We start from the raw sequence: 12696 nt of genomic DNA, 5'->3' as shown, positions 1-12696 counted from the left end.
GAGGCATCACAATCCCAGACTTTAGCCTCTACTACAAAGCTGTCATCATCAAGACAGTATGGTATTGGCACAAAAACAGACACATGGACCAATGGAATAGAATAGAGAACCCAGAACTGGACCCGCAAATGTATGGCCAATTAATCTTTGACAAAGCAGGAAAGAGTGTCCAATGGAAAAAAAGACAGCCTCTTCAACAAGTGGTGTTGGGAGAGCTGGACAGCAACATGTAGAAAAATGAAATTAGACCACTTCCTGACACCATTCACAAAAGTAAACTCAAAATGGATAAAGGATCTGAATGTGAGACAGGAAACCATAAAAACCCTTGAGGAACAAGCAGGAAATAGCCTTTTAGACCTCAATCGCAGCAATTTCTTCCTCGACACAGCCCCAGAGGCAAGGGAATCAAGAACAAAAATGAACTACTGGGACCTTTATAATATATTTTTGTAACTTAAAGTATCCAAAAAGGTATCTCTTTTCTTTTTTAATTTTTTTTAAATGTTTTTATTTATTTTTGAGAGCGAGAAAGGCAGCATGAGCAGAGGAGGGTCAGAGAGAGAGGGAGACACAGAATCCGAAAACAGGCTCTGGGCTCCGAGCTAGCTGTCAGCACACAGCCTGACACAGGACTCCAGTCCACGAACTGTGAGATCATGACCTGAGCGAAAGTCAGACGCTTAACCGACTGAGCCAATCAGGTGCCGCTCCAAAATGGTATTTCAACGTGTAATTAAATTATAAAAATTGTAATGATATAATTTACTTTTTTTTTTTTTCTTCTGTACCAAGGCTTTGAAATCAGCATGTGTTTTATGTTTACAGCACATTTCAGTTTGGATCACTCACATTTCAAGTGCTAGATTGTCACATGTGGGTAGTGGTTACTGAATTAAACAGTGCTGTTCTAGAGCTTGATTAGATTCAGGTTCGATTTTCTTGGCACATAGTGCCAAAAACACTATTTCCTATTACGACCTGCAAGCGTATCTGGCTGTCCCATTTTTAGTGCTCGTAAGATTGTTGTCAGCCTCATTAATTCATTACAGTTTTCCCATCAGCCTTTCATTTAATTACTTTAATAGCCTTTGCCAATCATTGCCTAGATCCATTAGAAGAAAAAAACACTTTTTGGTACTACTTGTCAAGAATAATTTAATTTATTTCTATTTTATTTAAGCATTTATCAGCTAATTAGTATGTCAAGGGGGTGGCTTGACCAGGGCGTGTACAATGCCCTGAAGCATCAAAGAAAGAAAGGCTGAAAGGGAAAAGTGGCTTAAAACCCATGCCTGAAAATGGTGGGTGTGAGCCAAGTCTTGTAGGATCTTTTAGGACCAGTGAAGGATTTCAGTCCATAAGAGTAATTGGAAGCCAGTGAAAGTTATTTAAGTAGGTAATAGGATAAGGTTTGCATTTTATTGAAGATTTATTTTTGAGAGAGAGAAAGAGAAAGACAGAGTACACGTGCACACAGAGACAGGGAGACAGAAGATCCAAAGCAAGGCTCTGTGCTGACAGTAGAGAGCCTGATGTAGGGCTCAAACTCACTATCCATGAGATCATGACCTGAACTGAAGTTGGGCACTCAACCTACTGAGCCACCCAGGTGCCCCAGATTTGCATTTTTAAAAGATCAGCATTAAAAATTTTTCCCTCTGACTTCTGTGCAGAGACTGACTTGGAGACATCCAAAGTATGGATCTGCTAGTTAGTTGGTTAGGTTATCACATTGCTCCAAGTGATCAGTGGAAGTGACCTGGTTTAGTTGAGAAGAGTGATGAGTGATTTTTTTTTTTTTGAGGTAGATTGCATAGAACTTGGTGAATGAATATAAGGTGTAAGACAGAGGGAGATATCAGGAGTATCTTTCAGATTTTTGTCTTTGTCAACCAAGTGGATAAAAGTCATGCTTTTTATTGAGAAGGGAAACAGCAGAAAGAGGAAGGATCTATTTGTTAAGGAAAGTTTTTTCTTTTCTTTTCTTTTTTTTTTTTTCTTTCTTTTTTTTTTTTTTTATTTTAGCAAGAGAGACTTGGTGCACCCGAGTGGCTCAGTCGGTAGAGTGTCTGGCTTCAGCTCAGGTCACAATCTCACGGTTTGTGGGTTCGAGCCCCACGTCAGGCTCTGTGCTGACCACTAGCTCAGAGCCTGGAGCCTGCTTCAGATTCTGTGTCTCCATCTCTCTCTGACCCTCCCCTGCTCATGCTGTCTCTCCCTCTCTCAAAAATAAATAAAATATTAAAAAAATAAAAAAATAAAAATAAAATAATAAATGAGAGAGACTTGAGTGTGCTGACAGGTGGCTAATAGAGAGGAGAAATTGTTTTGAGAACACTGAAGCGCTGGAATCCCAGACTCATGTGGTGGGCTTGGCCTTATGTAAGAGGGACATATTCATTGTTAGAAAAAAACAAACAAACAAACAAAAAAAAGGAGTAAATGGTAGCTGCAGAAAGTCATAGAGTTTGTAGTGAAATGACAATTTTCTGAATGATTTTCATTTTCTCTGCAGTATTAAGGTATATAGAAGGTATGGAGAAAGGAACATGATAGAGAATTTAAAAAAATTGGAAATAGTTGTACAAAACATGGGTAAAGGGAAATTAAGTTGACTGCAGAAATTTAGAAGGGTTGTTAGTCATAGATGAAGGTATAAGTGTTCTGATCGGCCCAGTTGTAGAATTCTTCCTCTCTCCTTTTTAATTTGTACTCAGTTATGCTGTTATAGATCCAGAGAAAGCAGGCACTTCATTCCTTCAGGGCTAAGTAATACTAGGTGAGTTTAACAAAAAAGACAAAAGGACATAAGAATTGAGAGTGAAATGGTAGACATGGAATCAATGTTGAAAAAGGAGAGAAGACAGGAGGGTATAGGTAGAATGTAAAAGGATATGAATGATTGTGGATTTGAACAGCCCCCCCCCCCCCCCCCCCCCCCCCCGCCATGCTTGGTGGAGTACTAAAGTAAGCAAATCAGACAAGGGTAATGGGCAGAGAGTAATATATATATGTAAATTAGATTTGGGAGGCAGAGCTGGTTTGAATGTTAGCAAAAGTCCTGGGAGTGTGTGACTGTGTGGAAGTTGGTGACTGAGGGGGGATAGACCATAGATCATTGGAATTTAAGGCATTAAGAACTCATGGAAGTGTTGGATGGTTTGTGTTTATGGATGTTGAAGAATGATTGTAGTAGGAGCTGGAGAAGAGAAGACTTGGAATTAGGTGCCCTAGTCGTCAGTGAGTGAAGGAGAGAGTGTCCCTGAAGTCAGTAGATGACTGCACTGTCACTGAGCAGAAATGTTTACAGGCCATTACAGGAGTTGTCTGGTGGCATTGCAGAGGAAGGACGTTTGATCCTTCTCACTCAAGACTATGGAGAGTATGAGAGAAATTTCTAGTTGAGAGTTGTAGGGTTAGAGGTTCCTTATAGCAGATTCAGATTTCAGTGAAAAGATTAATGGTGTTTAAGTAAGTGTTTTATGGTTGAATCAGGCAGAAGGAGGTACAATTACTAGAATATGGTTACTAAAAGTTTCTGTAAATGTGAATATATGTACAAGTTAAAAATAATATTTTGTATGACCTCTGATTCTACTTTAAGTTTTGAATTCAATTGTGACTTTGGTTTTTTTCAGGATTTTTAAAAAGTCGGGATCGTGCCTATACAAAATTCTATACCCATTTATCCAAAACACAGATTTTTATTCGTTTCATCGAAGAATGTAGTTTTGTAAGTGATAAAGATACTGGATTGGCATTTTTTGATGACTGCATAGAAAAGGTAAAAGTTTTTCCTGTATGTAAGTGTTAAAAACAGTTTGGTTGCCTGTATAATCATTATCATTATTAGCCCAAATGATCTGAGGGAGATATTATGGGTGTGTGTGTGTGTGTGTGTGTGTGTGTGTGTGTGAGTGTGTGTGTGTGTGTGTGCGCTCGCATGCATGTGTGTGCAAGTGTCCAAGTCTAGGCTTAATATAAGAATTTTCCAATATCTAGTTTCTACCATACATAACTAATTTTTCTTGAACCTGACTTTGGTTTTGTAACTCGTAAGTACTAAGAACATTTCACTGAACCTTCTAACTATTACATTTTTATTTACCTAAGTAAGATAAAAGATTTAGTAGTTCATTAAGAAAATTTAGTTTGGGGGAATGGAAGTCTTGGGTTCTTTTGTTTTAATAAATCTACAAATTCTTTTGCTAACTATATATTTTTTTGTCTTAACAAAGCATATTTGAAATATATTAAATATCAAAGTTTTACTTACCTATCCTAAGGAAATTCAAGTTGATTCTTCACAGTGATGACTCACATTTTTTTCCTCACATTTTTAACCGGGTTCTTACTTTTGCTAAGTGGATCTTGGGGCTGATTTTATATGTAAACCAAATATTAAGTAAAATTTGAGACTGTATCTTAAAAAGATAGAGTATTATGACATTATACTTTTTGTGGTCTCCTTAGATGACTTGAATGTTTTTCTCCCATTCTGTCAATGTGATCTAAAACTCTGGGGATAAGATTAAAACTATTCAACGTTTTTGTTTACTTTTAAAATTGATAGTCTAATATCATCAAGATAGAGGGAAGCTTAGATTATATCAGTCTCTAATGCAGGGATTTTAATAACAATGAAATTTTTGATTAGAGAAGCCAGATTTCCCCTGTGATTGGGCATATTTTTGCTTGTGAAGAAGGATTTATAAAAGAATTATTCAAAAATAGTTTCTATCCAAATAGTAAAATATCATGTGTTAACCTGATAGTATAGGGTGCTCCAAATATATTTCGAAATGTTTTCTGTCTGTCCAGTATTCTTAAAAAAATTTTAATGTTTGTTTATTTTTAGGGGGGTTGCAGACAGAGTATGAGTAGAGGAAGGGCAGAGAGGGGAGGGGAGAGTCAGAATCTGTAGCAGGCTCCAGGCTCCAAGCTGTCAGCATAGAGCCTGACATGGGGCTTGAGCCCATGAACTGTGAGATCATTACCTGAGCCTAAGTCAGACGTTTAACTAACTGAGCCATCCAGGTGCCTCTGTCTGTCAGTATTAAAAAATAATAGGGGCGCCTGGGTGGCTCAGTTGGTTAAGCCTCTGGCTTCGGCTCAGGTCAGATCTCACAGTCGTGGGTTCGAGCCCCGCATCGGGCTCTGTGCTGACAGCTAGCTCAGAGCCTGGAGCCTGCTTCCGGTTCTGTGTCTCCTTCTCTCTCTGCCCCTCCCCCTCTCATGCTCTGTCTCTCTCAGTATCAAAAATAAATAAAACAAAACAAAAAAAATTAAAAAATAATAGTTTTTTAATGTAAGAATTTAAGACTATCTCTAATATATTCACTATAAAAGTTTCACCAAGAATTCTTTTCTTGTTTTTTAGTTGTTTCCTGATAAAGGCACAGAGAAAACAGATAAGGTATTTTTTCTTAAGTTTTAAAATTTCAAAATTAGATATTTCTTGTATGCAGATTAATTGGAGAAAATAATTATTTTCAGGTGGATTTTGATTTAGCCGAAGATACCAAATTGATAGAGCTAGATGATTCACAGAAAAGTGAGCACACTGTATTCATAATGCCACCAGAACCGCCTCCTGATGATGGAAAGGATCTGCCACCAAAGTACAGGTAGCAAGAATTTTTTAATGCTATTTGTGTTCAGCTTTAATAATTTATTTTGATATTTTGTGAATGTTAGTAGATATGTATATTAGCCATTTGTGAAAGTCATTTAAAAAAAATAATTTGTTCAGTGAACTAATGGACATGAATATTACATGAAGATGAGGTATTGTAATTTAAGAATTGGACAGACTTATTAGAAGGGAAGCCAAATGTTGATGACTGTTCAGCTAAACATTTAATCATATTTTAATCTTCAAAAACTTTCATTTCAAAAAAAAACCCTTCCATTTCTGGAGAAGAATAAATTTACTTTTGTGAGGTCTCTCCTATATTAGAGGGGTTTTCTTGTCAGTACAAAGACTGAAATTCTTATGCATTAGGAAGATACAGAGAAAACTTAAAAGTAGAGGGCCAGGAATCATTATTTATTAAAATAGGTGATGGAGATTAAAGACTGCACTTGTTGTGATGAGCACTGGGTGATGAAACTGATAGAACCCTGTATGTTAACTACACTGGAATTTAAAAAAAAAAAAGAAGCTTGAAGAATAGGATTTGGATGGGAACCTTTTAAGAAATTAAAATATATTTGATTGTTATTTGTTGTTATAATTTTGATAATACACAGCTTAACAAACTTAGAATAGCAAACCAAGAAAGAAAGCTAACACATCATTTAAGCATCAATACTTAATGTCTGTCAAGAGCTGTATGTATATCTTTCCTGTTTTTGTGCATAAATTTGCATTTACTATATTAAAATAAATATGAGTTTATGTTGTACGTACATATTCTTTATTATCTGTGTCTGCCTTTAGTGGTGTAGACATTTTTTCATGCTAACATAGTTTTGTGCCATATCATTTTGAATGACCATACTGCATGCATTTATTGTGATTTTAGTCTCTTGTGGATTTTTTTTTTTAGTTCTCTATATCCTTATGTATATACATAGTTTTTTTCCTTAGTCTGCATTTCTAAAAGAATATCTGAGGCAAAAGGAGTATAAAGTAATTGTCTTCCAAAAATATGGCATTAATGTATTACCAGGACTGCATGAGAATGAAGAGCATGTACCTGGAATATAGTGGCTTAAGAAGTACTATCTTGATTGCATGTTAATTACACAAGTTTTTTTCCTTTGGTTTAATCACTGTACATTGGAATCCATGTATTAACAAACAAGGTAAATAAAATAAGGAAGGGCAGTATCTCCCAGAAGAACGTTGGCCAAAGGCAATAAGTAGGCAATTTCCAAGAAGAAATCCCAATAATCAATAATGTGAAAATATATTAAGCTTCTCTAGTATTCAAAGAAATGCAAACCAAAATGGTGAGTAGAAGCATTTTTAACCTATCAGATTGAGGATAGGTTGTGTTGTTGTTTACAGTGTATATAAGTACAACCTTTTTTGAAATAATTTGATAGTGACTATAATGATTTTAATTTTATTGGTAAACATTGACCATAGCAAAAGTATTCACAAAGATATAAGTACACAGATATTTAACTGCAAAAATTCAGAAATAACCTAAAAATGTCCCACAATAAAGAATGATGAAATTCTGGTATATCCTTCAAATAAAAATCCTATGAATTTTTTTTCTCTTAAATACCCATGCCAATGTACTTTTATGAAGGAAAACAAAATTACAAGATATACTAAATGTTACTTTTAATATGAATTATCATTGAACACATGGATTCTGTTGAAAGTTACTAACCTCAGTCAAGTAAGAAATCAGGGTTTTCTGTTGTCCAGGGATTGGGTGAAAATTGCAAATAGGCTGGGGAGTAGGCCAAAGCTTGCATGTAGATAGTCTGTGTATCTTATCACTACATCTTATATTTTTGTAAAATAATTATTTTTCTATATCCAGATTGTGGGGAATAATATTGGGAACTATTTAAGATTTAGAAATATTCACCTAAATTCTGGAATAATGTGAAGAATTAATGTATTTTAAATCAGCAGCTCTATTTTTGCTTTTTATTTTAGTTACAAATACTTTCCAAGACTGGACCTTAAGCTTTTTGACAGACCACAGGAGTTGAAACTTTGTTTTAGTAGACACCCTACTGGGAATAGCATTACAAACAGTCCAGCTCTCATGGCTAAGAGAACTAAACAGGTCAGATATTCTTTATCTAATACATGTTAATTTAAAATGTAAAATATGTATATGTGATATGCAGCACACAGTTTAAAATTATCACACATGGCAACCATTTGAAGACACACTATGGTTGTTAATGAAGTCAACTAGGTGTCTTGTGGCTGAAGTTTTTGAGTGCTTATGTTTATGCTTTAAGAGAATCCTTGGGAACCAAATCATACTTTTTAAAAAAACACTTTATTGATATATAATTCATATGCCATACAATTCACCCATTTAAAGTACACTCAGTAGCTTTTACTATATTCACAGTTGTGCAACCACCACCGCAGTCAATTCTAGAACGTTTTCATTGCCACAAAAAGAAAGCCTGCCCCCTTACCTGTTAACCCTTCCACCCATGCCCTGCAGCCCTAGGCAACCACTAATCTATTGTCTGTATCTGTAGTCATGCCTATTCTGGGCATTTCATATAAATGGAATTATACAATATGTAGTCTTTTGTTTCTGGCTTCTTTCACAGAGTATAATGTTTTTACGGCTCATCCATGTTGCCGCATGTGCCAGTACTTCATTTATTTTTATTGCTGAATGTTCCATTGTGTGCACATGTAGCACATTTTACTTATTCATTCTTGTACATGTAGGTGGTTCCTCTTTATGGCTGTTATGCAGAGTGCTTCTGTGAACATTGGTGTGTGTGTGAGGATATATGGTTTCATTTCTCTTGGGTAAATGCCTAGAAGTAGAATTGCTGTGTCGTCTGGTAACGCTTTTAACCTTTTGAGAAACTGTCAGACTATTTTCCAAAATGGTTATACCAGTTAAAATTCCTCCCAGCAGTGTATCTGTCTTTTTGATTATAGCCATACTAGTGTGTGTGAAGTGGTATCTCAATGTAATTTCGACTTTCAGATCTCTTGTGGTTAATGTAAATATACTTTATGCCAAATACTACATTTAAAGAAAGTGAAAAGGAGCTTTATTTAGGGCAACCTAGACATCTTGCTTTATTTTATTTTTTTAACATTTATTAATTTTTTTGAGAGAGACAGAGTATGAGGAGTGAGAGGCAGAGAGAGAGGGAGACACAGAATCCGAAGCAGGCTCCAGGCTCTGAGCTGTCAGCCCAACGTGGGGCTTGAACTCATGGATTGCGAGATCATGACCTGAGCTGAAGTCGGATGCTTAACCAACTGAGCCACCCAGGCGTCCCTAGACATCTTGCTTTAATACTATATCTGATTTAGTTATAAAGAGTCAATCTGTGGTTAGGTGTGAGTTAAAATGAAACATCTGTTGACACTGTTATGGCCTACAAAACATGGAACTTCAGAATGAAGGTTTTAGTTCAGGTTTTACAAATGCATGTACAGTCCCCCAAATCCCAGAGGTAACCTGAGGTGTTCCTTAATACCATACAATTCACATTTCTCTCAATGTCTGAAGAGAAGTTGTTGTTGTTATTTGCTTTATTCAGCTTAATAAAAGCCAGTTTTTAAAATGGGAGAATTTGGTTACTAAATCTTTAAATATCATTTTCACCAGAATTTTTGTTCCCCAGGTTAGCTGGAAAAGAAAAGAACCTTCCCATCTTAGAAAAAACAAGGGACTGTATTTTTAAAGATATCTTCAAGTCTAATAGAAATGGGCCTATAAGAAAAATTAATGCGCCAGGGCATGTTTATTTAGAGCACATCCCAGCAGAGGGTATTTTAGTACAAGGCACACAGTGGTCATCTGATCTATCTGGAGGGCTCTGTTGTTTTCTGGGAGTATATAGTTGGGTTAAAGCTCAGCAGGTGGTTTTGATGCCTGCTCTTTTCCAGCTAGATCAGAGTGAGAATCAGAAGTAAGAAGACATCACTATCAGACTGTTGGGTGGGAAGGTCTGGGGTCTTATCAGCCTAAGCTGCCTGCAATGGCTTATGTCTCTTCAAGGAATCAGTCGAAAGAATTAATGACTGTGGGGAGGGAGGGTAGAGGGGAATCTTGGCAGGAAATCGCCTGGGGTATTTGTCAAACATTTTAGCTGGGAGAAAGGTAGAAAGACTGTCACTTTTTAAGAATGCCATTGGTGAACTTACAAGCTCTGAAAGGTTAAATCCCTAACATCCATCAAACATACGAGTGCCTTCTATGTGAAGGGCAACTAATTAGCCATTCTATTATAAAAATATGGATGATCCCTGCTTTAAGGGATTTCCAGTCTATTAGGAAAGGCTTGCTTGGCAGCAGATAGTTAAAGTGCAGTATAAAGTCCTTCTACAGATGAATGCTAAAAAGAACCATGTTGTACTAAGTAGGAAGCCACTCATGAAAGTAAAACTGTGAAATGCTTGATTTTAGAGTCAAATTTTACATTACATTTTTCTCTTTTCCTCCTCACTTTTCTGCCCACCCTGATGGATTTTAATAAATACCAGACTGGGTTTTCTTATAAGTGGGTTTTTTGTTTTTTGTTTTTTGTTTTTGGTAAGTAATCTCTACTCCCAAGATGGAGCTTGAACCCATGACCCAGAGATCAAGAGTCATATGCCCTACCAACTGAGCCAGCCAGGTGCCCCAAATACCATAATGTTGTATTTATTCTCTTTCTAGGAGATAAAAACAGCTCATAAGTTGGCGAAGAGATGCTACACAAATCCACCACAATGGGCCAAGTGTCTCTTCAGTCACTGTTACAGCTTATGGTTTATTTGTCTCCCAGCCTATGTTAGAGTTTCTCATCCTAAGGTCAGAGCACTTCAGCAGGCATATGATGTACTTATAAAGATGAGGAAAACAGATGTGGATCCGCTAGATGAGGCAAGTATGACAAACTGAGTTATCATTACTCAGATGTGTTTTATTTTTGTTCATTTAAGAAAACTAGGTCTTGGCCATTCTAAAGTGCTCTCAAGTCTTTTCATTAAGCAGGAAAGGTAAAACTAGTACTTTTTTTCATAGAGCTAGTACTTATTATTTATTTTTAAAAAATTATGTAAAAATTATTGGTTTGAAATGAAACAGAGACCCTCTTAGTTAGGTCAGATTGTTTGCACCTTATAAATAGAAAATAATATTGACTTAATTTTATTCTTAGTATAACGTTATTAGAAAGTAACTACAAAATAGGCTTTTAGTAATTTGCTCTCCACTTAGGCTCTGTGTTCTAGGACGAGTTATATAACCTGTGTTTCACATTATATATCTGAAAATGTAAATCCAAATCTCTCAGCCTTGGCAATATTGACATTTTGGTCCACATGATTATTTATTGTGGGCCTGTTCTGTGCATTGCAGGATGTTTTCTAGCATCCTTGGCCTTTACGTACTAGATACTAGTAGTACCCTCCCTTCTCCTACATGGCAATAAGAGATGTCTTCAGACACTGACAGATGATCCCTGGAGATCCACATTGCCCCACTGATACAGACATTATAAAATGATACCATCTTTATAAGGTTAACTTGAGGGCTAAGTCAATTAATGTACAGATTGTGCCTAGAATAGGATCTGGCTTATTAGTGTAAGCACTCAGTGAATGATATGCTGAAGGTTTTATAGACACTATCTCTCAAGCTTCTGAGCCATCCTAAGAGATAGGTAGTAATATTAGTTAATGGTTAAAGAAACGGAATCACTTATTTAGCCTTTTTCTTTGATGTTTTTCCCTCTAAAAATAGCTTCTGGTGTTAAAATAACAGTAAATGATATTTAGAACCAGATTATAATTTAAAGCAAAGTTGAAATAAAAATTCAGAGTAATGGGTACCTAAGGGGAAAGAGCACAGGGGGATAGAAGAGAAATGGGATTGAAGAGTGGTGTGTCACAGGCTTCAGCAATAGTTCTATGGCTTTCCTTCTTAAAAATAAAGAGAGTCTTAAATCAATATAGCATGTATAATATGAAGATTTGATAATGCTTGTGGGTACACGAAAACCCATTTTTCTCTATTATGTGTATGTTATAAAAGCTTTTAAAATAAAAATTACAAAACAAGTGCTTGATTAGAGTGTTTCATACCTATGCATTTTAGTGTTTTTAAAAATTTGTTCTAATAGAGTTTTCTATCCAACTTGTGAAAGACATAAAATATTTTCAAAGTGTTTTAAAGTATGATCTCTGAATTGTTACTATACTCTAAATTCAAAATACAATACTTGATTGATAAATTATAAGTTCATAATACATATCATAAATTGCATGGAAAGGATTTTCCTTTATAGGTATAAATGTTCACTGGTAGTCTTTGGTACAAATAATTGTCTTCTCTTTTCTGACATGCAGCAATTATGACTAGTAGGCTAAAAATTTTTTTCAGTTGATTTCCCCGATAAACACTGTGATAAGAAGTTTAAAATTGGGAGCTTAGTTTGTTGTATTCCTACTTTCTAACAAGTTACATTGACAGATTTTTTTAGTGTCCTTAAGTCATTACCTGTTCACAACTGGAAGAAAGAAATGTTTACTTTAAAAATTAAGAATGTATATTTGCTAGGTATATTTCCTACATTTTGTCTGTTTATTGGTTATAAATAGAGTAGCATATTAAAGTTCTTACAGTATTGTCACATACATTTTTTCCTTTGGTATTCCCAGCAATTCTGTGAGGCAATTTATATATTAGTTACATTTTATAAAGAGAGTGATTTGAAACTTAAATGAAATGACAGACATGTAAGATTGCTCAGTAAGTAGTTTTGATTTTTAGGTCTGTTTCATTAGAACCCACTCTCATTCACATGCTTAATGTTTTAATTTGACATCTTTGTGTTCTACATGTTACATTCGGATTTTAAAATAAAACTCTTAGAAGATCAAGAAATAGCATATACCACATAGAAGAAATTAAAGTACTTAATGCATTTTGCTTTTAATACTATTTACAGAATTTTTAAAAATTGTTAATGTTTCTTTATTTTTGAGAGCGAGCGAGAGAGAGGCAGAGCGCTCGTGGGGAGGGG

At 35.5% G+C, this 12696-nt stretch overlaps 1 protein-coding gene across 2 annotated transcripts in view; it reads left to right on the top strand.

The window, feature by feature from the left end:
• DENND4C (DENN domain containing 4C) overlaps nucleotides 1–12696 on the top strand; it is a 108433-nt gene that overhangs the window by 54539 nt on the left and 41198 nt on the right. For both annotated transcript variants that reach the window (XM_029919761.1, XM_029919759.1), the window contains exons 13-17: nucleotides 3642–3787; nucleotides 5384–5419; nucleotides 5500–5630; nucleotides 7628–7760; nucleotides 10347–10553. In XM_029919761.1, the coding sequence (XP_029775621.1) occupies nucleotides 3642–3787; nucleotides 5384–5419; nucleotides 5500–5630; nucleotides 7628–7760; nucleotides 10347–10553 (653 nt within the window). The remainder of the gene's footprint in view (nucleotides 1–3641; nucleotides 3788–5383; nucleotides 5420–5499; nucleotides 5631–7627; nucleotides 7761–10346; nucleotides 10554–12696) is intronic.

The sequence above is a fragment of the Suricata suricatta genome, chromosome 13, assembly GCF_006229205.1.
Source record: "Suricata suricatta isolate VVHF042 chromosome 13, meerkat_22Aug2017_6uvM2_HiC, whole genome shotgun sequence".
Classification (NCBI taxonomy): domain Eukaryota; kingdom Metazoa; phylum Chordata; class Mammalia; order Carnivora; family Herpestidae; genus Suricata; species Suricata suricatta.
Note: the sequence above shows the minus strand (reverse complement) of the source record. Positions and strands in the feature narration are given on the sequence as shown.